Here is a 23256-nt window from a genome sequence, read left to right on the forward strand (position 1 = left end):
GAAATTTTTGTTGTAGAGAGATTATATTAAAGGCAATGCTAAAAGAATCCATGACTGGCTTTATATGGTTCTAAGTAAAGTCTCTGGGTTACCACAAATTCTCAAGAGAGAAGTGCAGCTTCCAGGGCACCGGGACAAGAGGAATTTGTGAAGGCATTTTCACAATAACCTTAAGATTTGTTGTTAATATGTATTGTTGAATTAAGATACGAGATAAGAATATTTTGAAACTTACAGTTTGGCACTAGTTTTAAAAAGTTCAAAACATCACTTCAACAGGATACTATACTGTGGTAATAATGGGCAAGTATTTTAGGCTGACTGTAGTATAAGATTTCATGTAAACACTCATTCAAAATATTACTGTTGGAAGTACAAAACACAATTGAGCAACCCTTCACATAATCACCAGTTAAAAGGTGAAGAAAATCAACTGACGGTGGGTCTGGTAACCTGATACATGAGTGAAGGTTAGGGTAAGAACGTAAGGAATGTTTATAATAATTATCTTTTCAGTGTCTTTTTGACAACAGAATCAAGCATGAATGAGGAAGTATATTACACAGAAGATGCATGAAAATCCTCAATTATGTGCATATTTCCAAGCTCACGTATTCTTTCACATACACTAACTGCAAAGAAAACATTAAACAGTAGTTATCTTTATAAAGCAACAGAAGTTTCACAACAGTTTCATAATAATTATACGTCAGGTTGGAGTGCCAGGAAAACACAAATTTCAGTTTCCTACTCAAGGTCTGTCAAATAAGTTAATTTATTCAGGCAAACATTATCTTCCAACCCAAGAATGGTTTCCGGGCTCAGAAAGGAAATCTGGACTGAGAGAGCCAAAAGAAGACTAGAGAGTTAGGAAAAATCTCAAAGTAACTATCATTTCAGGCCCTCCAGCAGCCGGGGTCATTACATCTCTTGTTTCTTGTCACAGAGCAGTGGGGAGCCTGGCCAGGCCCGAACTCGAACTCAAGTCCAGGCTCTGCCCCTTACTGGGCAACCTTGGAAAGTCATCTGGCCCCTCTGAACCTGTTTCCTAAACCATAAAATGGGATAATACCCATTTATGAGGGTTAAACAGAAACAGGGGTGCCAGGAAGTTGGTGAGACTCCATGCATGCCATTATTATTACAATATTCCTGTGTAGAAAGTTCCTTGAATCCAAAATGTTGTTCAGGCTCCTTAGAACCAATTATCTCCTTCAGATCTCACTCTCCGTCTTTGGATGAGGAAGGGAAGGGGATGGAGAGGAGAAGTGTAGAGAGTAAGACAGAGCCACTCACGTCAAGCAGGGGCCTGTGTCTCAGCACTGCAGCTGAGACCGGATATCGCCCAGACCAGCATCAGCCGGTGACACAGTCAGAAGTGATAACCAGCAGAAGGAAAGAGAGAGGACGGCAAAGGCCAGGCCTGATCAAACCCCTTTAAAAAGAGAGGATGTGGGGGACACCTGGGAGGCTCGGTCAGGTAAGCCTCTGACTCTTGATTTCTGCTCAGATTGTGATCTCACCATCAGGAGGGTAATAAGCCTTGTGGGGGCTCCAAGCTGAGCGTGGAGCCCGCTTAAGAGTCTCTCCCTCCCTCTCCCCCTGCCCTCCCCCATTTGGGCACGTGAGCCTGCACACTCTCTCCATCTCTCTCGCTCAATTAAGAAAAAAAAAAAAAAGAGGGTGGGGGGGGCGCCTGGGTGGCTCAGTCGGTTGAGTCTCCGACTTCGGCTCAGGTCATGATCTCGCGGTTTGTGGGTTCAAGCCCCGGGTCGGGCTCTGTGCTGATGGCTCAGAGCCTGGAGCCTGCTGCGGATTCTGGGTCTCCCTCTCTCTCTCTGCCCCTCCCCTGCTTACGCTCTGTCTCAAAACAAACGTTTTTTAGAAAAGAGGATTTCTGCAGCCAGGTGTCAGACTCCCCAGACACTGACCCCTCTATGTCTGACCACTTCCAAACGGCAGCTGGTGGAAGGCTCTGCAGGGTTGATCTCAGGAAAGAACAGGGGTCCTTCCCCGCTTGGACTTAGAAAGCGGGAAGTACTGAGCAGAGACCCCGACCGAGGCCTCCTCTCAACAGGGCGCTCAGACGGACTCCAGGGTGGGCTGGTTAGCTTCCTACCTCCCGTTCATCTCGCTTTTTTGTGCCTTGTGCTTTGCGGGACGTGTAAGAAGCTAAGTTACACGGGTGGCGAAAGGTGGCTGAGTCTGGAATCCCGAACCTGCTGTATGGTAACCTCGCTTTATAACTGAAATGAGCGGACGCTGTGGGAAAAGACACAACCCGCGTGTGCGCCGTCACAGCGCGCTGGTGACAAGAGGGAACGAGGAGGGCGGGAGAAGCCACCGCGAAGAAGAAGCTCGGGGAGCCAGCGCAAAGGAGAGGAGGGGCCTGGACAAACCCGGGGTTGGTGTGCGGGAGGGGTCGTGGCGCAGCTGCAGAGGGCGCGGGGGCCAAGGGGTGGAGGGTCTGGGTCCGGACGCCAGAGGGCGGGGGACGGCGGCAGAGAGCAAGCGGCAGGGGCTGGGAGTAGAGGGTCAGGCGACGGAGGGGTGGGGGCGGAGGGCAAGGGTGGGCACCCGGCGGCGGGGTCTGGGGGCACAGGGCAGGCGTGGGCGGAGGGCTGGGTGCTGGCGGTGGAAAGTGGGGGGGGGGAAAGGGGGGAGCCCGTTGGGCCGGGAGCGCAGGGTGGGAGTCTGCGCCCCGCGTGGTTGTTGGAGGGTCTGGGACTGGGGCGGAGGGGTCACGGTTCAGGAGGGGGAAGGGCCAAGAGCGCTGTGTGGGAGTTGGTGGGGGGGGGTTGGTGGCGGAGGGCTGGGGGTGGTGGACGAGGCCCTGGGGTGGAAGGCACCTGGTGGCTGGGGGCACAGAGAGGGGGTGGCCCCCCTGGGGGGGGTTGGCGGAGGGCTGGGGGGTGGAGGGCCAGGGGCTGGGGGCGACGGTGGGCACCCAGCGGCGGGGGTGGGCGCTCGGGAGGTTTGTGGAGGACTGGGGGTGGAGGGTGGGGGTCCCAGCCGGCGGGGGGGGCCGGGAGGGCTGGGCTGGAGGTCGGCGCTGGGGGGGGGTTGGCGGAGGGCCGGGGGCACCGGGCGGGGGTGGGGGTCGGGTCGGGGTGGAGGACGAGAGCCAAGGTGGGCACCTGGCGGCGGGGGACGCAGGGCGGGGGTTGGCGCCCGCGGGGTTGGCGGAGGGCCGGGGGCTGCGGGCGGGCACCTGGCGGCGGGGGCCGGGGGCGCCGTGTGGGGGTGGGGCGGGGGGCTGGGGGTGGAGGACGGAGGTGAAGGTGGGCACCCGGGGGCTCAGGGCGAGGGGTGGGCGCCCGGGGGGTTGGCGGAGGCCCACGGCCGTAACCCGCCCGCGTCCAGCCCGCTAGGCCGCCCTCACGTCACGTCCCCTCCGGCAAAATGGGTTCTGGGTGACCGGGGAGGGCAGAGGCGTTCAGGGTCCCAGTTACCGGAGCCGTTGGGGCCGATGATGCAGGTGAACCTCCTGAAGGGGCCGATGACCTGGCGGCCCCGCCACGACTTAAAGTTCTCCACGAGCAACACCTCCAAACGGCCCATGGCTGCGCCCTCCGCGCCTCAAGCGGCGGCCGCACACGCCGGCGGGAAAGCGCGGGAAGTGCTTGCGGCATCTCGCGAGAGGAGAGCGAGACTCCGGCGAGCGCCGCGCGGTTCCCAAGCAACCGGGTTGTTTACGTTTCCGAGGAGAGCGGGGCTTGGAGAGGTCGCAGACGGACTGAAAGCTTGCGGAGCCGGCTCGGTTCGCACCCGCCCGGCCTCCTAGGGAGCCAGCCTGGCTTAGGCTGCAGCTTGTTTTATTTGGTTGTCTTTCCTTTTTCATCTCGTTTGTCTTAAAACCCCCTCAGAGTTTCTTCGCGATTTCCAGCCATGGAGATAGCGCAGCCCAGAGACCTGGAGCGGTACTTAAGCCTGGCTAAGAGGAGGCACGGGGAGCTGTGCCGGCAGAAACGGATCTTCAACGCCAGGAACAGGATCATCGGGGTGAGGCCCTCTACCCGGTGGGAATGTGGGGGGGCGGGCAGCGAGGGGCGGGGGGCGGAGACCAGGGATGAGCCCTTGCAGCGAAACTGCTGATGAAGCACGGCCGCAAAGGGCACCAGCTCGTCGTGTTAACTGCCGAAGAGGGGGAAGACCTTCGCAGACACCTACCCTCTCACTTGCAGGACAGGCAAACAGTCCTGCAGCAGGGACGGAGCTTGCCTGCAGTGAGTGGCTAGTCAGAGACCGGAAGGCGGGTCTCGTTTCTCTGAGCCGGATTTTCTGCACCACCAGGGGTTCCTTCCAGTCTGTTCATTTGATACATGCCAGCGAGTTACTATTTAGTGGCACGCCTCAGCTGGGCCCAGGAAATGAGGAATATGGCAATCCCTGCCTGACCTTGCAGAGTTCATGGCCCGATGGACTCTGGCATTAAAACGGTCACATTAGCAAACCGTAAGAGACTCTTAAATACAGAAGACAGAGCCGCCTAGGTGGCTCGTCGGTTGAGCCTCGCACTTCGGCTCAGGTCATAATCTCACAGTTTGTGGGTTCGAGCCCCGCATTGGGCTCTGTGCTGACAGCTCAGAGCCTGGAGCCTGCTTCAGATTCTGTGTCTCCCTCGCTCTCTGCCCCTCCCCTACTCTCGCTCTGTCTGTCTCTCTCTCAAAAATAAACACTAAAAAATTATAAATACAGAAAACAAACTGGAGGTTGGGGGGGGGGGCGGAGCTGGGCTACATGGGTGATGAGCATTAAGGAGTGAGTGCACTTGGGATCCGCACTGGGTGTTGTATGTAAGTAATAAATTACTGGGTTCTGTTCCTGAAACCAATACTGCACTGTACGTTAACTAACTTGAATTTACGTAAATAAATAAATAACATACTCTAAAAAAAATTAACTATATTACAAAAAACAAAAATGGTCCACTGCTCACAGCAGTGGAATCAGGGCTGTGAGGGAGGGGAGCATGGGGTGTCAGGGGTGCACAGACTGAGACTGGGAGAGGACATCAGTGCTTCCTAGAGGAGGAGTTGCCCTGTTCTGCAGATATCTATCAACTAAGAGAAAGGGAGAAGGAAGCTCTGGGGACAGGCTGAAAAGGTATGAAAAGAACTGATGTGTCCCTAAGACAACTAGTTAACAGTGGAACAAGGCTTAAAAAAAGATCAGTAGGATTGTTATCAACTGACTAAAATTATCTGGCTGTAACTCCTCTCCCTTTGTTTTCCATTTCCAGGGAGACACAGACGCCTGGGATGCTCAGGTTCATGACCAGAAGATAAAAGAAGCAACCGAAAAAGCTAGACATGAAACTTTTGGTGAGCATCTCTTGAAGCCTAGCTAGCAGTCTGGGGCTGTATAACTCTAGACTCCGGTCCTCATTGCTTCAAAAGTGTAAAAGCTTGTCATTTTCACACTCTTCGTCCTTTTAAAATTTCACCATTGTTTGTGCTCAGTTAATGTGCTGATTCTTTCTCTCTTGAAAGGAAAACAGTTATTGAATTCTATGGGGGGTGTAGGAGATGTATTGTGAGGGTAAATGTACATTGTTCTCGGGAACATAAACCCGAGAACATAACCCCGAGAACATAAAATTTTATGTTTATTTTTGAGAGAAAGAGAGAGTGTGCGCGAGTCGGGGGGACACAGAGAGAGACACACACACGCAGAATCCCAAGCAGGCTCCACTCTCTGAGCTGTCAGCACAGAGCCCGATGCGGGGCTGGAACTCACAAACTGTGAGATCATGACCTGAGCCGAAGTTCGGACACTTAACTGACTGATGCGCCCAGGCGTCCCTGTTCTCAGTTTTCTTTAAAAACCGGACATGAAAACCCTTAAACACACACACCATTCTCTGCCAAAAAGTTTCAGACCTTCTCCTGGGGACAGCTGCTTGCACTAGAGGACATAGGGACACTCTTGGTTCACACTGGCTGTGGTGACTCAGAGCAAGATAAGATACTGTCAGAGCTCTGAGATAATTCCAAACAGGGGCGCCTGGGTGGCTCAGTAGGTTAAGTGTCTGATTCTTGATTTTGACTCAGGTCACGATCTCATGGTTCATGGGATAGAGCCCTGAGTGGGGCTCCTTGCTGAGTGTGGGGCCTGCTTAAGATTATCTCTCCCTCTCTGCCCCTGCCCCACCTGTGCGCGAGCTCTCTCTCTTACAAAATAATAAACATTATTTTAAAAATTCCAAATAGAATTCACTTTCCCACATCAGGGGCAACAAGTGTAGCTTATTTCTTCTTAAAGCACTATAAGGATTTTTTAAATAGAAAGAAGCAGGATGCAAAATTGTATATACCATGGGCTATCCATTAAATGTTAAAATATATAAAAAGAAATAAGCTTAGAAAAAGACAGAAAGGAAATAGGCCAAAATGTCAGCAGTGGTGATGTTGGGATGATGGAATACAAGGGAAATTTATTTTTTTCTTTGTACCATTCTCTAGTTCCTAAGCAGTTTATCTTTGTCATGTTTAAAAATAATTCAAACCTGGGGCACCTAGGTGGCTCAGTCGGTTAAGCATGGGACTCTTGATTTTGGCTCAGGTCATGATCTCACAGTTTGTGGGATCGAACCCCAAATTGGGCTCCTCACTGGGGGTGGGGCCTGCTTGAGATTCTCTCTCTCTCTCTCTCTCTCTCTCTCTCTTTCTCCCCCCCCCCCGCCCTTTTCCCACTCGCACACTCTAAATAAATAAATAAATAAATAAATAAATAAATAAATAAACTTGAACAAAATAATTCTTACAAGATAAATAAAACTTACAACAATGATAGGACAGACACATATGTACCCACTACCAGATTAAAGGTTAACATTTTGCCAATTGGCTTTATATCTCTTATTTTAAGAATGCTTTTTGAGAATTAAGTCCTATATATGTATGTGTGTATATATAGCTATATATATAAGTACTATAATGTATATATAAAAATGTGTGTTTATATGTAAATATATATAAATCCTACCTATGTAAATGTGTGTGTATAGTTATAGATGGATAGATAGAGCTCTCCCCACCTCCCCTTCCCTCTTCCTCCCTCCTCACAGGGGTGCGACATTTCCATGCATGTTTCTTGTAATGCTGTACTATTTATGGACATATTTATGAGGATATAAAATTGTGTGTGTGTGTTTTAAAATTTTATGCAAATTTTACGTGACATTTTGCATAAATACATGGAATGGATCCTTTTGCACCTTTGTGTCCGCAACGTATTTTTAAAATTAATCGTTGATCTACATACAGAGTGCTCACTTTAATTATTTTGTGATATTTATATGAATTAACTGCAATTTTTTTATTCATTCCCCTATGGGCAGATTTTTTTCCAAACCCTGCTGCGTGGCTATCCATGCATTATGTCCCTAGTGTATGCAGGTGAGAGATACCATAGAAGAGGAACTAATATGTATTGGGGTGTGCATGTTTTCAGGTTTATGGGATATTGGTAAGTTGCTTTCCAAAGTTATAAGTGCACCAAGTTACATTCCCACAAGCAGTGAATGAGAAATTTTGTTTCCTTACTGTCCTTACTAATGTTCTATTATATTCTATTATTAGCATTGTATATATTCTATTCTAATATATTCTATTATTATCATTGTAAATATTTTGCCAACTTATTAGATGTTTCCCATCTTGTAAGGTCAACCATCTTTTTACAACTTCTTGATCATTTGGGTTTCTTTCTTTTTTAATTTCTTTTTTTTTTTTAACGTTTTTATTTATTTTTGAGACAGGGAGAGACCGAGCATGAACAGGGGAGGGTCAGAGAGAGGGAGACACAGAATCTGAAACAGGCTCCAGGCTCTGAGCTGTCAGCACAGAGCCCGACGCGGGGCTCGAACTCACATACCGCGAGATCGTGACCTGAGCCGAAGTCGGCCGCTTAACCGACTGAGCCACCCAGGCGCCCCTTTTTTAATTTCTTTTTAATGTTTATTTTTGAGAGAGAGAGAGAGAGAGAGAAAGAGAGATCACCAATGGGGGGAGAGGGGCAGAGAGACAGGGAGACACAGAATCCAAAGTAGGCTCCAGGCTGTGAGCTGCAGCACAGAGCCTGACGTAGGGCTTGAACCCACGAGCTGGGAGATCATGACCTGAGCTGAAGTCGGTCGCCCAACTGACCCAGGCACCCCCATTCAGGTTTCTTTATAGTGATTTTCCTGTTCCTATTCTTGGCCCATTATTTTCTTTGGTTGTTTGGTTTTTTAAACTGATTTGTAGGTACTCTTTGTATATTCAGAATACTAATTTTGGGGCGCCTGGGTGGCTCAGTCAGTTAAGTGTCCAACTTCAGTTCAGATCATGATCTTGTGGTTTGTGAGTTCAAGTCCCGCATTGAGCTCTGTGCTGACAGCTCGGAGCCTGGAGCCTTCTTCAGATTCTGTGTCTCCCTCTCTGTCTGCCCCTCCCCCGCTTGCTTGCTCGCTTGCTCTCTCTCTCTCTTTCAAAAATAAACATTAGGGGCGCCTGGGTGGCTCAGTCAGTTAAGTGGCCGACTTCGGCTCAGGTCATGATCTCACGGTCTGTGAGTTCGAGCCCCGCGTCGGGCTCTGTGCTGACAGCTCACAGCCTGGAGCCTGTTTCAGATTCTGTGTCTCCCTCTCTCTGACCCTCCCCCCTTCATGCTCTGTCTCTCTCTGTCTCAAAAATAAATAAAGGTTAAAAAAAATTAAAAAAAAAATAAATAAACATTAAAAAAATTTTTTTAAATATTAATTCTTTAATGGTTGTGTTACTCTTTTGAAGGCTTATATTACTTTTAGAATCACTAGAAATTATTTTTTAAGGTGGATTCAAATTTATTTTTTCTCTGAACCTTAATCTTATGGGTATGCTGTGTCTCTTCTAGCTGCTGAAATGAGGCAAAATGACAAAATCACATGCATATTAGAAGGCCGAGAAAGGAGAGATAGGAAAAGCCTCTGTAAAGCCATCAATGATTTCCAGCAGACCTTCCAGAAGCCAGAAACTCGCCGTGAATTTGACCTATCTGACCCCCTAGCCCTTAGGAAAGATCTCCCAGCCAGGCAGTCGGATAACGATATTCGGAATACAGTATCGGGAATGCAGAAATTCATGGGAGAGGATTTAAACTTCCACGAGAGGAAGAAATTCCAGGAGGAACAAAACCGAGAATGGTCCTTACAACAGCAGCGGGAACGGGAGAGTGCCCGTGCCCACCAAAGGTGTGCAGGTAATGAAGCCCAAAGGGACAAACCGGTCCCAATACTTTCTCCGACCGATCAAACCCGTGGGTTTCCCCCTGCTTTGTTTGGTGTTTCATGTCCTACCCCTGTGCTGTGTTGGCCGCCGGGGAAAGAGCCTGTGTTCCAGGATGTAAACGTCTTCATTTCTGAGCTTGCAACTCTGTGCTCCCGCCGGGCTCCAGCCAGGTGCAGGTGCAAAACCCACCCTGCCCAAAGGAGGTGCCCAGTCTGCTGGGAAGACAGTGGGAAATACACAGGTCCAGTTGGGTCTTCTGGGGGCTGTGTTAGAAGTTCTCGCAGGGAACGGGGGGCGGGGGGGGGGGGCGGCGGGGTGAGGCCTAGGGCTCAGGGGTCACGTGTCCTCACCAGGACCCTCCAGGCCCAGGGAACCCCTCTGGCAAAGCCTCCAAGACCTGGAACAACCTCCATCCCTGAGGCAGTTGTGAGAAGTCCAGTAAACCCTGCCTGCACTAAGGTGACCGATGTTTTCTTTTTTTTGTTTAAAAAAAAAATTTTTTTTTTTGGTAATTTTTATTTAGTTTTGAGAGAAAGAGTGCGAGTGGGGGAGGAACAGAGAGAGAGGGAGACACAGAACCTGAAACGGGCTCCAGGCTCCCGACTGGCAGCAACGAAGCCTGACGCGGGGCTCGAGCTCACGAACGGCGAGACCATGACCTGAGCCGAAGGCGGACGCCTAACCGACGGAGCCCCCCGGGCGCCCCAAGGTGACCGCCAAGCTGCTGCATCCGAGCTCCGTTTTCAGGCGGCTCCTTCACCCGCGGCCTGTGCCATGGCTGGTCATCTCTTCCTCCTGGAAATACTTCCTCCGCCAGCTTCCAGGACCCGCTCTCATCCCGGCTCCCCTCCCCCGGCCCCCTGGTTGGTTTCTCCTCCCCTTCCGAACCAACCTCCTGGTGTTTACCAGTGCCCTCGGCGCCCTGCCTGCCTCGACCACACTCGGTCTCTTGGCGCTCTCAACTAGTCTCGTGGGTTTAGATACCACCGATAGGCCATCTTTCTTCCAAACGTACCCTTCCAGCCTGGATTCTTCCCTGATTCTCAGCCCACACGTCCTGTCACCTCTGGACGTTTATCTGCTCTTGGGTGTCTAATGAACTTATCAGAGTCAACACAAGACACCCTGGCCTGCCCCCCCGTGAACCGCCACCCCCGTCAATGGGAACTCCATTGTTCCAGTTGCGCAAGCCCCAACCCCAAGGCGTCTTGACTCCTTCCTTTGTCTCAAATGCCACATCCAGTCCAGCAGCAAATCACCCCGAATCACAACCGCCTCTCTCCACCTCCACTCTTACCCCTCTGGGCTAAGCATCTCTCAGTGCGATTATTGCAATCGCCTGCAGGTGGTCTCCGTGCTTCTGCCCTTGGCCCTCTATAGTTGCTTCTCAACCCAGTGACCAGGATGATCCTGCTAAAAATTAAGCTAGGTCTTTTGCGCACACCCTTCCAATAGCTTCTCATTTTACTCAGAATAAGCACCAGATTCATCTCAAGGACCGGGAAGGTTTTCGTAGTCTGGAATGATCCCCTACCACGCTGCCTTTCATTCCTTTCATCCTCGCCACACTGGCTTCCTCACTGAGAATGTTAAGTGTGTCAGGCTCACTTCTGCCTCAGGGCCTTTGCACCTACTGTTTCCTCTGCCTGGAAACATTTCCCCATATATCTGCATGGCTTGCCCCTTATCCTTCTTTGGGTCTTTGATGAAATGCCATCTTACCAGAGAGGTCTCTCCCCTGACCACTATGTTAAATTGCAACCCCGTACCCTCCCCCATGCCCATACTCTGTATCCCTTTCCTTGCTGTATTTTTCTGCAAAGCCCCATCACTGACATACTGTATGATTATGTATTTGTCATCCCTCTCCCCAGCATCCTATCCCAGGCTCGTTGAAGGCAGGAGATTTGCTCTGTCTTATTCACTGCTCTGTCTTTCGTTCTCGGCACATAGATATCTGTTGAACAATGCATCCGTAGGGCTTTCAAGATCTCCGCCACCTCCCAGGCTCTCCACATGTCCATCTCTGGCTAAAAGACTTTGTCTCAGCCTTGGACTTAGTCCTTGAACTGCCCCCTGGTCATCTCCCTGGACTTGGTCCTTGAACTGCCCCCTGGACATCTCCCCAGGCACTTCAGAACATCCTGGAGAGTAACCCTGAACTTCCCTCTGGCTCTGCTCCTCCCCCCGCCATCCTCCCCTCCACCAATGACACCTCCTTCCCTAGTCAAGTCACAAACCCAGGAGTCCTCCTTGAGCCACCCTTGTTCTCAGGCCATCCTTAGTTCCCGTCCTTCCACCTCCTGCATGTATCTTGAATGGCCCGCTTCTCCCATCCCTGCTGTCACCACAGTGATACGAGTCACCACCTTTTTTTTTTTTTTTTTTTTTTTTAAATCACCTGGAGGGACCACACCAAGGGCTTTCTAATAGTCCTTCATGTTCTTTCTTGTCCTTTCTGGTCTCTTCTCAACATAGCAGTCAGAGTGCTGACTTTTAAACATTGTCACCCCTACTCCCTCCATCCCAGCTTAAAACCCTCCAATGGCTTCCCTCTTACATCTGGAACAAAATGCAGAATCCTCTGTAGCCTACAGGGCCCTGCATGCTGGGCCACTGCTCAGCCCCTGTGTCACCTCATGCCCCCTACCCCACTCACTCTATTCCAGCCACTTGGCTTCCTTTCACTTCTGGGTGCCGACAGATCCTTGTTCACGTCAGACCCGTTGCACCTGCTCTCCACCCAGCTTCTTGTCCTTCCAGACCTCCGCTCCAAGGTCACTTCCTCCCAGAGAAGCACTCTTCCTCTCTTCCTCCCCATCCCCGTCTGCCTGAGCCAGGTATTCCCAGCGTGTCCCCTCCCAGGAGGACCCTTTCCCCCTACAGCACTTCCGCAGCGTGCATTCATAGATCTCTTTCGGGGTTCATCGGTTTATGACCTGGCTCATCGCCCAGACAGTAAGTTCGCCAAAGGCAGGAAGAACCCTTTCTGTCTTGCCCGTCACTACACACTTTGTGCCCTGCAAAGGGCACAGTCCTGTGTGTACCTCCTCGTGGCGCTGCGTCAACTGAAAGGATGAATGAAGGAGGGGAAGACAGATGAAGCTCGAGTGGAACGGAGGCCCCTGCCTCACGGCTGGAGTTTGCTCTTGTGTTTGGACATCAGGAGGATGCCATGGGGCACAAACACCACGTGAAGGACCTTTGGATCGGTGGCTTTTTTTTTTGTTTGTTTGTTTAAAGTAACAACCCTGCAATGTAGGAGTTGTCCTGCTTACCAGATGAGGGCTGAAGGCTCGGAAAGGTTGGGTAATAGTTCAGGTTTGCAGAGCTAGGGAGTGTCTGGGCTGGGATAGGAGCCTGCTCTTATCTGAGTCCAGATCTTACCTTTTGTTGTTTGCATGTTCCACGTTAACCTCTTCTGATGCTGCTGCTGCTCATTGGCCTGGAAAAGTCCTAGTGTCACTGCATGAATATCTCCCCACTCTGACACCCCTCCTCTGCGGAGCCCCGTCTGGTCCCCACAGCAGAGCTCCCTTGTCCATTGTAAGGATGATGGATCAGTGCCCCAGCCCAGGACCACAGCAGACATCACCAGTCCCCAGCAGAATTTACCCATCCCCAGCAGACATCACCAATCGCCAGCAGACCTTACTGATCCCCGGTAGTGATGCTGACCCTTGGGGCCTGCACCCAAGAGCTCTACCTGAATCACCTCATCTAAGTGTCCCAGCAGCCTTGAGCATCCCCTCTCTCTGGCTGAGGGCAGGATAAGAAGAGACGCGTGGCTGGACACTCCACAGGGTGCTCTGCGCACCTGGGAAGGAGCTCTGGGCGGGCAAGCGAGGTGTGACTGCGTTTTGTTTCCTTTCAGAGGACCTCTACTTCAAGACAAGGCTGCAGTTTGATGAAACGGCCAAGCATTTACAGAATCTGGAAAGTGCCACCAGAAAGGCGGTTTGTGCAGCTGTGAAAGAATTCAACAGGAACCAGGTAGCTCCCGGGACGCCCCAGTCTCACCGTCCCAAGTCCCAAGCTCAGCCCTTCACCGGCTCACACCACACAATCCACATGGCCCTCCCGGGGGCTGCCCTGGTACAGATTGAGTGCGCCCCCGCCCATGCTCCTGAGCTTGGGAGCCTGGGGATGGGGGGGGGGGGGCGCGGTGGGCTTGTCTAAACTCTGCAAACCTCAGATTCTTCTCTAACACCGAGGACAGTGACATCTACCTAAACGGCCATCCAGCACTACTCTGGCATCCTGTCTTGGTCTCACTTCTTTGTCACCTCTCAGAGCTCATCCTCATCAAGACCAGGTCCTGGCACTCACCAAGGGCAACAATCATCATGTTGATGATCGGGGCTCCTGACACCTCCCTCCTCTCTAAACTCTGCGGGACCTCCTCCCAAACTCTCCACCTCCGGCCTTTTGCTCCGCCCGTTCCCTCACTGGCCTTGCTTCAAGCTCTCTATTCCTCCAGTTAATCAGACCCCAGCTCCAGACTTCTTTACAAATGCAGTTCTACTTCCTGGGTGGGATGGGGGCCGCCCTGGATTCATTTATCCGGTGAACTGGTTGCCCAGAACTGTGGTCTGTGGAGTAGGGCAGGCGGGACGATGAGCTGGAGAGCAGGAAGGGATAGGAGAACTCTGCTCCAGTGTTTATGCAGCCTCGCCGTGTTTAACTCCCATGTGTGCATGTGTGTTATGAAGCACTGTTCATGTGTGGTCTAATGGTGTCACGCTGTGAGATAAATATATTGGAACGCAAGCTCAAAAATGTCCTGCTGGTGGGACATTTATGTAATCAAAACCTCCGGGAGAGGCGGGACCAGAGACCAGAGACCAGAGAGAATGTTGGTTTTCAGCGGGGCAGGGGTTGGGTGGTGGGGCGGGGACTGAGGAGGACAAACTGCCGGGGATGGGGGGAGACCAAGGGCAGACCGAGGCACCAGCCGGCAGACCGAAGGCCATCTTAGACATCCTCTGGTCCTTGCCTTGTGTGCAGACGATGCCCAAGAGGAGAGGTCACCTGCTCCAGGGCCCGCAGAGAATTAATGGTAGATGGGGCTTTTGTGTACTGTGTGCTGGGTACTCTGTGCTGTGAGCTGGGTGCTGTGAGCTGGGTGCTGTGAGCTGGGTGTTGTGTATTGGGTGCTGGGTGCTTGGTGCTGTGTGCTGTATACTATGTGCTGTGAGCTGTGTGCCGTGTACTGTGTGCTGGGTGCTGTGTACTGGGTGCTGGATTCTGTGTACTGTGTGCTGTCAGCTGGGTGCTGTGACCTGGGTGCTAGATTCTGTGTACTGTGTGCTGTGAGTTGGGTGCTGTGTACTGGGTGCTGGGTGCCGTGTGCTGGGTGCTTGGTGCTGGATGCTGTGTACTGTGTGCCGGGTGCTATATGCCATGTACTGTGTGCTGCGTACTGGGTGCTGGGTGCCAGGCGCCGGGTGCTGTGCATTGTGGCCGCTCTTCCGGCCATTCATTTAGTCGCTCGCTCATTGGCTCAGCCCATCATTTAGCGAGCCCTCCCGCTGGGGGACCGCCCTTGGCCTTCTCGGAAACCGTGTCGCCGCTCTCCCCCGACGCTCTCACTCGGTAACCTCCGTAGCGAGCGCCTGCACCGCGCCAGCCCTCTCGGGTCCCCCAGCTCCGCGCGTGCGCGCTGCCAGGCCACGCCGCCAGGCCACGCCCCCCGCGCCCGGGGCAGCCGCCGTCGGCTTTTGAGGCTCTGCTCCTGAGTCGAAACAGGCCGGAGCATCCAGGCGGAGGCCCAGGTAACCGTCCTCCGGAGCCACTTGCGGGCGGGCCTGTCCGGCTCCGCAGAGGAGGCCCGCACTGGAGGGTGTCCCCCTGGGAGAAGAGGGCTGCTCCCCCAGGAGAACGTGTCCTGTCCCTCCCCCCACCCCCCGAACCCCCACCTCATCCCGCCACGACAGTCACCTCTGCTCACACTTCACGGGCCCGAGGAAGCCACGTGGCCACGAGCGCTCTAAGCAGGTGGGGAAGTACGGCTGCGCCACCTTGCAGGAGGAGCTCGGGAGATAGTTTGTGACCAGCGGCAATGGCTGTCACACGTGCTCGTGAGGTCGTCGTGGGATTAAACGAGTGAATACACGCAGCGTGTTGGCCCATTTAGCGCACTGTCGTCCAACTACCTTCCCCGGCCAGAGGGGTATGATTAGTCGATAAACAAACAACGAATTAATTGTTTAATTAATTAACTCAGTGCGTGAGTCCGGGCTCGTCCCACCGCAAAGCCTGTGCTGCCGTGACGCCGTCGAGCTGGCCTTTCGTGAGCGCGCGCGGCGTGTGGGCACCTTGCCCAGCGCCCTGTTTACTGCTAGAGAGAACGGGTAACACCGAGCCGAGAACCAGCTGCAGCCCGGAGAGGGGGCGTGACTTGCTCCGGTCACATGGCCAGGGCCCTGTCCCTCCACTCCTCACCCTCCCCGGAGCAGGGATCTGACCCGGAATCTGTCTGTCCCCGGGGCGCGTGGCCCACGTGCGTCGAGAGCATTTTCACCTTTGTGGGGTCGCCGCCGTTGTGAATCACTCTGGCGGGTGTTCTCTGTGGCCTGCGGCCACCCAAGGGGACCAGGGCCACTGGGAGGGGCACGCAGCCCTGCCCTGGGGGAGATGGCGGCCTAACCTGGGGAGGCCGCTCCCCGCTTCGACAAATCAGTGCAGAGGGGGGCTCCCTCAGCCCAGCCCTCGCGCCCCCCATCACCCAGGCTGCCAGGGTCCAAGGGCCTCCCCACGCCCGCGCCTGCCGACTCTCCGCCCCCCGCCCCACCTGTCCCAGGCGCACTTTACCATTGTCTTCCTTCAAGAGACCCCAGTGAGTTGCGCCAGCCTTGCCTCAGTCCCCACGGGGTCACCCAGGGCATCTTCCTCACTGTCCGTCGTCCCCTGTGCAGGCCACCGAGTCAGTGGAAAGGAAGACTCGGGAGAAAAAACAAGAACAAGAAGACGACTTGGCCGAGATCTCCAGCCTGCTGCGTGGGGACCTGCTCTCCGAGAACCCGCAGCAGGCAGCCAGCTCCTTCGGGCCCCACCGCGTGGTCCCCGACCGCTGGAAGGGCATGACCCGGGACCAGCTGGAGCAGATCCGTCTGGTTCAGAAGCAGCAAATCCAGGAGAAGCTGGTACCTGCCCGCCCACCCCCCACCCCAGCCCCCAGCCGCAGACCTGTACCACCCGCTGCCTTCCTGCAGCCGTCTAGTTCTCACCGCTGCTGTACTTGTCCCTAGAAGCAGCTCTCAAGGGGTTTACGTTTGGGGAGGTAGGGAGATATGTACTGGGGTGGAAGTAAGGCTGGGCCAAGGGGATGGAAGGTGCTGAGTTTGAGAAGGGTCCCCAGGGGACTGGGAAGTGACATTGGAACAAAGACCTGAAGGAGGGGAGGGAGTGCACCACGCGAGTATTGCCAATATTGCAAATATCGGAGGAAGGACCACCAGGGGATGAACTGCAAGGACAAGGCATTGAGGCAGGAGTAGAGAAGAGCAGGGAGCCTGGTGGGCTGTGGAGGAATGAGGGGGGAGGGAGAGGAAGAGGTCTGGGAGGGGGAAGGTCAAGGTCCTGGCAGCCCATGGGGAAGAGCTTTTCTGCGATGGAGATGAGGAGCACTGGAGGGTTTTGAGAGGAGTGACACGTGTGGCAGGATCCCTCTTGCTGCTGTTTTGAGAAAAGGCTCTATTGGGGGGGGGGTGGGGGGATGGGAGGGAGAGGGCCTGTTACGGAGGCTGTTGCAGCGGTCAAGGTGAGAGATGATGTTGGCTGGTCCAGGGCCCTGGCAGCCAGGGTGCTGAGAAATGGTCAGATTCTGGATCTATTTTGAAAGTAGAGTGAGCAGGATTGGTTGAAGGGTTGGGTGGGGCATATGAGACCCAGAGGAGTTAAGGATTACTCCGGGCCTTGTGGCCTGGGCAATGAGAAGGATGGAGTTGGCATTTACAGAGACAGGAAGAGGGCGAGAGGAGCAGGTTGATAGGGGAATGGAAGTCACAAGCGCAATTTTGGAAATGATATGTGTGCAGTGTGCGTCACACATCTGTATCTGTGAGGATTCCATGCCTGAGCATGGCAGAAAACCCTAACTAACAGCATCTTAAATAAAACAGAACTTTATCTCTGGCATATAGACATCACATGGCAACTCCAGGGTCATTGACTAACATTCTGCCATCCTTGGCGACTGGCTCCCTCCTCCTAGTACATTATGGCTGCTTGAACCCCAGCCCTCACATGCATATTCCATCTAGCAGGAAAAGGAATGAGGAAGAACACTCTAAGGACATTTCCCGGAAGTTCCACAGGACACTTCCGCTTAAATTCCACTGGATAACACTTAGTCACAAGGTTGCCCCTAACTGGGAAATGTAGTGTTTATTTCGGGCGGCAAGGTAGCCGGCCATGGTTTTATTGAGGAAGACCGAAAAACGGCTACCGGGAGGCAAGTAACATTTTCTGCCACAACCTAAAGCCAGTAGGCAGTTGGATACATAGTCGGGAGTTCAGAACAAGGTCTGGAGACATAAGCATAGAGGCATGGCCACACAGAGAGTATTTAAAGCAGCGAACCTGGCTAGGGTCACGCAGGGAATGAGTGAAGACAGGGAGAAGGGGACTAAGGACTGAATCATGGGACAACCCCCACCCCACCTTCATTTATAGAGAGCGAGGGGGGCTGAGAAGGAGCAGCCAAAGAGGGAGGAGGGACCCAGCAAGGGGAGCCCCCAGGTCAAACCCTGTGGCTGGGCTGCTGGCTGAACCCAGGATCCAGGGGACAGTCGCTGGGGACTCTATCAGGAGCATCTTTGGAGGAGGCGTGGGGGGACAGAAAGGTAACAGGCAGGAAGGAAGTGGAGACCCACCGATGCAGACACCGCTTTCAAAGTGTTTTGCTGAAAAAGGTGCAGAGAAATGGGGTGGTAGCTGGTGGGGACAGTCGTTTGTTTTTTCTGATTATGGAAATAACAGCATACTTGTTATGCCACGAGGGCGACGCAGTAGAGAGGGGGAAATTGATGTCAGAGGGGACTTGCTGGAGCCCGTGTCCCCAGCAGGAGAACAAGGCCCTGGGAGCACTAGTTGAAGCTTGGGGTGGGTGGGAACTCAGGCTGGTCGTCCTTGGCCGTGGGGGTGGGCTTCACTTCTGGAACCCCTATTTTCTGGGGAAACAGGAAGGGAAGTCAGCAGCCGAGGGTGAGGGGGTCAGGTTGGGGGTTCGAGGACTGAGAATGGTCATTAGGAGAGCTGGAGAAGAGTGGCCTAGGAGAAAGGGGAGGGGTGGCCAGGCAGAGCCAGGGCTGGAGGTCATGCACTTGAAGTGTCCTCAGTGAGTGCAATCAGATGACGTTCCCCGGCCACGCTTAGCTGTACAGACCTGCCCGGCATGTCTGACCCAAGTGAGAGTTTCGAGGGCACCGAGGGCATCTGCACCAGGGGGTGTCAGCCGTGGACGCCGGGCCGAACCAGGAGGGAAATGAAGTCACAGGAGAGCCGGGACAGTACAAAGCGCACGGTCAGTGGATGGCAGGTCCCGGGGTGGGGCGAGGACTCGAAAAACCGGGCTGCTGGAGAGAGGGTGGGAGAGGCAGATCAGAATGGTGGTGGACGGGACACTTGAGGGTGACACTAGGGAGGCTGACATCCTTGGTAATGACAAGGTGGGGGCAGATGTTCTCAAAGGGGGGGGGGTCTCTGGACCGGCAACATCGGCATTGCCTAGGAACTTGGGAGAAATGCAGATTCTCAGGCCCCACCCCAGACCTTCTGAACCAGAAATCCTGGGGCAGACCCACAGTCTGGGGCCAGGAAAGCCCCCCAGGGGTTCTTCTGATGCCCACTGGAGTTCGAGGATCACTGGTAGGCTGGGCCCAGGGGGTGACAGCTGATAGGCTGGCACTAGGTCTTTGGAGAGGAGGGGGGATCACGGAGAAGCCAGGAAGAAGGAAGTTCTCGGGCCTGCAAGGGTGGACGGGGCTGCCCCAGGGTCAGCAGATGACCACCCCAGGTGGGGTGCTGGCAGGTGCCACGGTCAGTGTGAGCTTCTGAGCAGGCAGGTACTGGGGGAGGGGCAGCGGCCTGGCTCAGGGAAGGGGGAGCGGGTAGAAGAGCTCCCCTGCTGGCTCTGGTCCAGGCGCACAGAGTCAACAGTGTGGGAGGGAAAACAGCCCCTGCGTGAGAGGGGACAGCCGGGGGCAGGCAGGGAAGTAGCCCAAGGTGGGAAGAGCCCCGACGTTGGCAGGGAATGTGGGTCGCCCTTGCCAGGCCCTGCTCTGTCCTTCACTCCTACAATTCAGCCCAACTGTCTGGCAAGGAGGGACGGCCACCTGTCCTGAGAGCAGCATTTTTATCTGATTTTCAATCTTCGTAGAAAATTAAGACCGAAAAGTGCAAAGGGGAAAAAAGCCTAGACCAGGCCTCACCGCTCAGAAATCCGCCTGCCCCCTTCCGCACCCCTGTATGCCCTCCGGAGCACGTCCCCCCTCTGCATGGAGACAGTTTGGAAAATTGAGGTCAGACAAAGAATAGGTAGGCTGTCTCTTAGTCCAGGGCAAGCAGGTCCCCATGGCACTCCGTATTCTTTTTTTTTTTTCCAAGTTTATTTATCTTGAGAGAGAGAGAAAGAGAGAGAAAGTGAGCGAGCAGGGGCAGAGAGGGGGAGAGAGAGAATCCCAAGCAGGCTCCGTACTGTCAGCTCGGAGCCCAACTCTGGGCTCAAACCCACAAACCCTGAGATCATGACCTGAGCTGAAATCAAGAGTCAAACATTTAACCGACTGAGCCCCCCAGGGCGCTCCAACATCCTGTATTCTTTAAAAAAAATTTTTAAGCATTTATTCATTTTTGAGAGAGTGTGAGCAGGGGAGGGGCACAGAGAGAGGGAGACACAGAATCCCAAGCAGGCTCCAGGCTCCCAGCTGTCAGCACAGAGCCCGACGCAGGGCTCGAACCCACGAACCTTGAGATCATGACCTGAGCTGAAATCGGACGCTCAACCGACTGAGCCCCCCAGGCGCCCCAGCATCCTGTATTTCTTGACAAAAACACCTTGTGTTATGACTCAGGGCAGCTGTGAGGAGCCTCACTTTACAGGTGAGGAAACTGAGGCTCAGACAGGCAAAATGACTTGCCCTGTAGGCGGCAGAACCGGGCACCAGCTTCCTCTCGGTCCTGGGTGGGGGGCCGGGCCCTCTGCCAGCCCGCCCGCACCCGGTGGCTGGCAGGCCCAGGTCGGGGGGGGGGGGGCACCGCTGAACACTCTACTTCTGCTCATCGGGTGAGCGGAAGCCCCGCCCTAAAGCCCACGGAAGGGAAGGAGGTGTGTTCATCTTCAGACCCCGGTGCCACCTGCTTTTGCTTCCTTTTGCAGGAGAAGGCTGAGCGGACCAATAATTCAGACTCAGGACGGCCGGTAGAACGGCTGGCGTTTCTGGGAGCGACCCCTTCCCTCCGCATTGATGGGGTTTCCGGTTTCCTCTTCTAGGGCTCAATGGTTTTTATAGAGGGGGCTGGAAGCCAATGAGGAGTTAGCTGAGATGCAGAAATTCACCCCCAAGGCCTTGAGCCCGCTGGCCTTGGGTGGGGCTGCCGCTTCAGTAGGTTCTAGAAGCCACCCGGTGATCCCCGTGTTCAGCAGTGCGCCCCACTGGCAGCGTCCGGGTAGGAGGGCGGGAGGTACGCAGGCCCTCCCCGTGCAGCCCTGGGCTGGCAGGTGGCGCTGGTCTCCTCGGGTGCCCTGCATGATGTTGCTTGCCTGCCCGCCCCCTCTCTGAGCCTCAGTTTCCCCATCTGTGAAATGAGAGGCCGGTTCTCCCCGGCGATCCCCTGGATCTCTTCCTGGGGGAGGGGGGGCGGTGGTGGTGAGTCGCCTCTCCCCCCCTCCAGCGGCTTCGGGAAGAAGAGTGGCGGCGAGACAGGGACTGGGACCGGCAGAGGGTGCAGAGGGCTCGCTCCACTCTGCTCGTAGAGCGGCAGCAGAAACGCCAGCAGCGGGACCGACGCCGGGCACTGGACTGCGCCAACCTCAGCCTGGCCAAGGAGCAGCGCTCGCAGTGAGGGCCTGGGCCAAGGGGCAGGGGGAGGGGTGACGGCAGAGCAGGTGGGGCCGGCGGGGGGCACCGGAGCCGAGATCCCTCCCGCCAAGTCGTGGGGACTGTCGGGCAGGCAGCGCGGGCCCACCTCCCCGAGTCTTTCCCACGCAAGGGCCCCAGGCCCCGGCTGTGTATCCCACCAAAGCCCCCTCGCAGCAGTGACTTGGGCTCGGGCACAGCCTCCTGGTAGAGAATTCAAGCAGAAGGGAGAGAGGGGCTGAAAGCTACAAGCCGGCAATTAAGTGCTTGGAAACCACTGGTGCCAGCACAGACCAGGAGACCCTCCGTGGGAGGCGCGCATGTGGGCATAGCGCCCCCCAGCGGCTCAGACATGGGTGCGGGTCTTGGGGTACACCGAGGGCCCTGGGAGCCCCAGGGGAGGGCTCTGAGTGGGCCTGGGGGAGTCAGAAGGCTTTTCTGAGGAGGTTGCTTGGCATAGACATCGGGAGGTGGCGGGAGGCGGGGGGGGGGGGGGGGGGGGGCGGGCAGGGAGGGACCGTGCCAGCCGCTGCAGCTGCCAAGGGCAAGCTGGAGTCTCTTCCTCACACTGACAGACCCCACGCATAGTTCAGAGTGCCAGCGACAGAAAACGTCTAATGCAGATCCGTAGGTGAACTTGGTGAAAAAACAAAACAAAACAAAACAAAACAAAACAAAACAAAACAAAACACACAGTATTGGGGCACCTGGGTGGCTCAGTCGGTTAAGCACCCGACTCTTAACTTCAGCTCAGGTCATGATCCCATAGTCATGAGATCGAGCCCTGGGTTGGGCTCTGTGCTGGGCGTGAAGCCTGCTTAAGACTCTCTTCCTGTCCCTCTGCCCCTCACCACCCTCTCTGAAATCCCCCCAACCCCACCCCAAACCCCACATTACTTATTGGCTTAGTTATTTGTGTATCCATCAAGCTCTTGGCTTGAACTCAGAAGAGACCCACCAGTATTTTCTCTAATCAGGTGTCTGTTTCCTGGCGGGTCCATTGCTGGCTGGTCACTTCTGCTGGGGGCCCCAGAGGAGCAGTAGAGATGATCCCACAGAATGGAATGAGCAGATGTCTTTACAGCCACGTCCACAGAGATTTAATTCTAAGACCTCTGCAGACTATGCCGGTGCCAGTGCCCAGTGTAACCGCAAGGCGATGATAAAACACATCCCTCCCTCACCCTTGAGCTCCTCGGGCTGGAATGTATTCCGTATCCCGGGGCTAACACACGGGTAAAAAGTCTGTGGCCTTCTTCCTACATATTAAAAAAAGATAGATTCCTTAGGAAACCAGGCATTTGCTGATTTTTTTTTTCTCCTTGTTTTATTTTCAGGAAAAAACGTATGGAAGAAGTCTGTACAAATCAACCCACTGAAGGTTATTTCACGCAATTTAATACAGGAAGTCGATAGTGAAAAAGACACGGTCCTTGCCTTCTGAATTGTTCATCCATAAAACGCAGCAGCCTTTTGAAGAGTCGCATTTATTACAAAGAAATACACCCCGTGTTTCAGGAGTGACTTTCGACTCCGCTTTTTCATGGTGGGCAAACCGTGTTAACCCCCTCCCCTGTGTGTGTACGAGGTTTCTGTTCAGCTCTGCCCCGAAAGTGTGTTCTCGGAGCAGCTGTGGGGGCCGTACAGGGAAGGCATAGACGTGGCCCTGCCAGGACCATCCCAGAGAGAGTGGCATCCGAGGGGGCCTGTGTGTCACCGGCACCCCGGGTCCAGCTGCCGTGAAAGCTAACGGGAGCACTCACTATATGCAAGGCATTTAGAACAATTTGACCCTCGGGGCGGCTAGCGGCGGGTGGGTATCTTTATTACTCATCTGCTCTGGGAGAGGAGCCTGAGATACAGACACGTCAAGTGTCTTGCTCAAGGTCACGTGGACAGGCAGTGATGGGCCTGGGGTTGAAGCC

At 54.2% G+C, this 23256-nt stretch overlaps 2 protein-coding genes across 3 annotated transcripts in view; one reads left to right on the forward strand and one right to left on the reverse strand.

The window, feature by feature from the left end:
- SMC1B (structural maintenance of chromosomes 1B) overlaps window positions 1-3561 on the reverse strand; it is a 75333-nt gene extending 71772 nt beyond the window's left edge. For both annotated transcript variants that reach the window (XM_047064983.1, XM_047064982.1), the window contains exon 1: window positions 3453-3561. In XM_047064983.1, the coding sequence (XP_046920939.1) occupies window positions 3453-3561 (109 nt within the window). The remainder of the gene's footprint in view (window positions 1-3452) is intronic.
- A 327-nt stretch (window positions 3562-3888) lies between these two features.
- Window positions 3889-22855, forward strand: RIBC2 (RIB43A domain with coiled-coils 2). The gene is made up of 7 exons (XM_047066287.1): window positions 3889-4002; window positions 5243-5324; window positions 8878-9222; window positions 13126-13244; window positions 16169-16396; window positions 21147-21313; window positions 22669-22855. The coding sequence occupies exons 1-7, from the start codon at window positions 3889-3891 to the stop codon at window positions 22745-22747; spliced, it is 1134 nt and encodes a 377-aa protein (XP_046922243.1). The 3' UTR covers window positions 22748-22855.
- Window positions 22856-23256: the final 401 nt, after the last annotated feature.

This window comes from Lynx rufus, unplaced genomic scaffold, assembly GCF_022079265.1.
Source record: "Lynx rufus isolate CCGP_SWC_20201006 ecotype Redwood Valley unplaced genomic scaffold, mLynRuf1.p SCAF_7, whole genome shotgun sequence".
NCBI classification, from domain to species: Eukaryota; Metazoa; Chordata; class Mammalia; order Carnivora; family Felidae; genus Lynx; species Lynx rufus.

Bases quoted from the DNA above. Each gene is read 5' to 3' on its own strand.
- RIBC2 (XM_047066287.1), top strand. From the start codon at position 3,889: ATGGAGATAGCGCAGCCCAGAGACCTGGAGCGGTACTTAAGCCTGGCT. The intron at 4,003-5,242 runs GTGAGGCCCTCT...TTCCATTTCCAG, and splicing joins CCAGGAACAGGATCATCGGG to GGAGACACAGACGCCTGGGA. The intron at 16,397-21,146 runs GTACCTGCCCGC...CCCCCCCTCCAG, and splicing joins AGCAAATCCAGGAGAAGCTG to CGGCTTCGGGAAGAAGAGTG.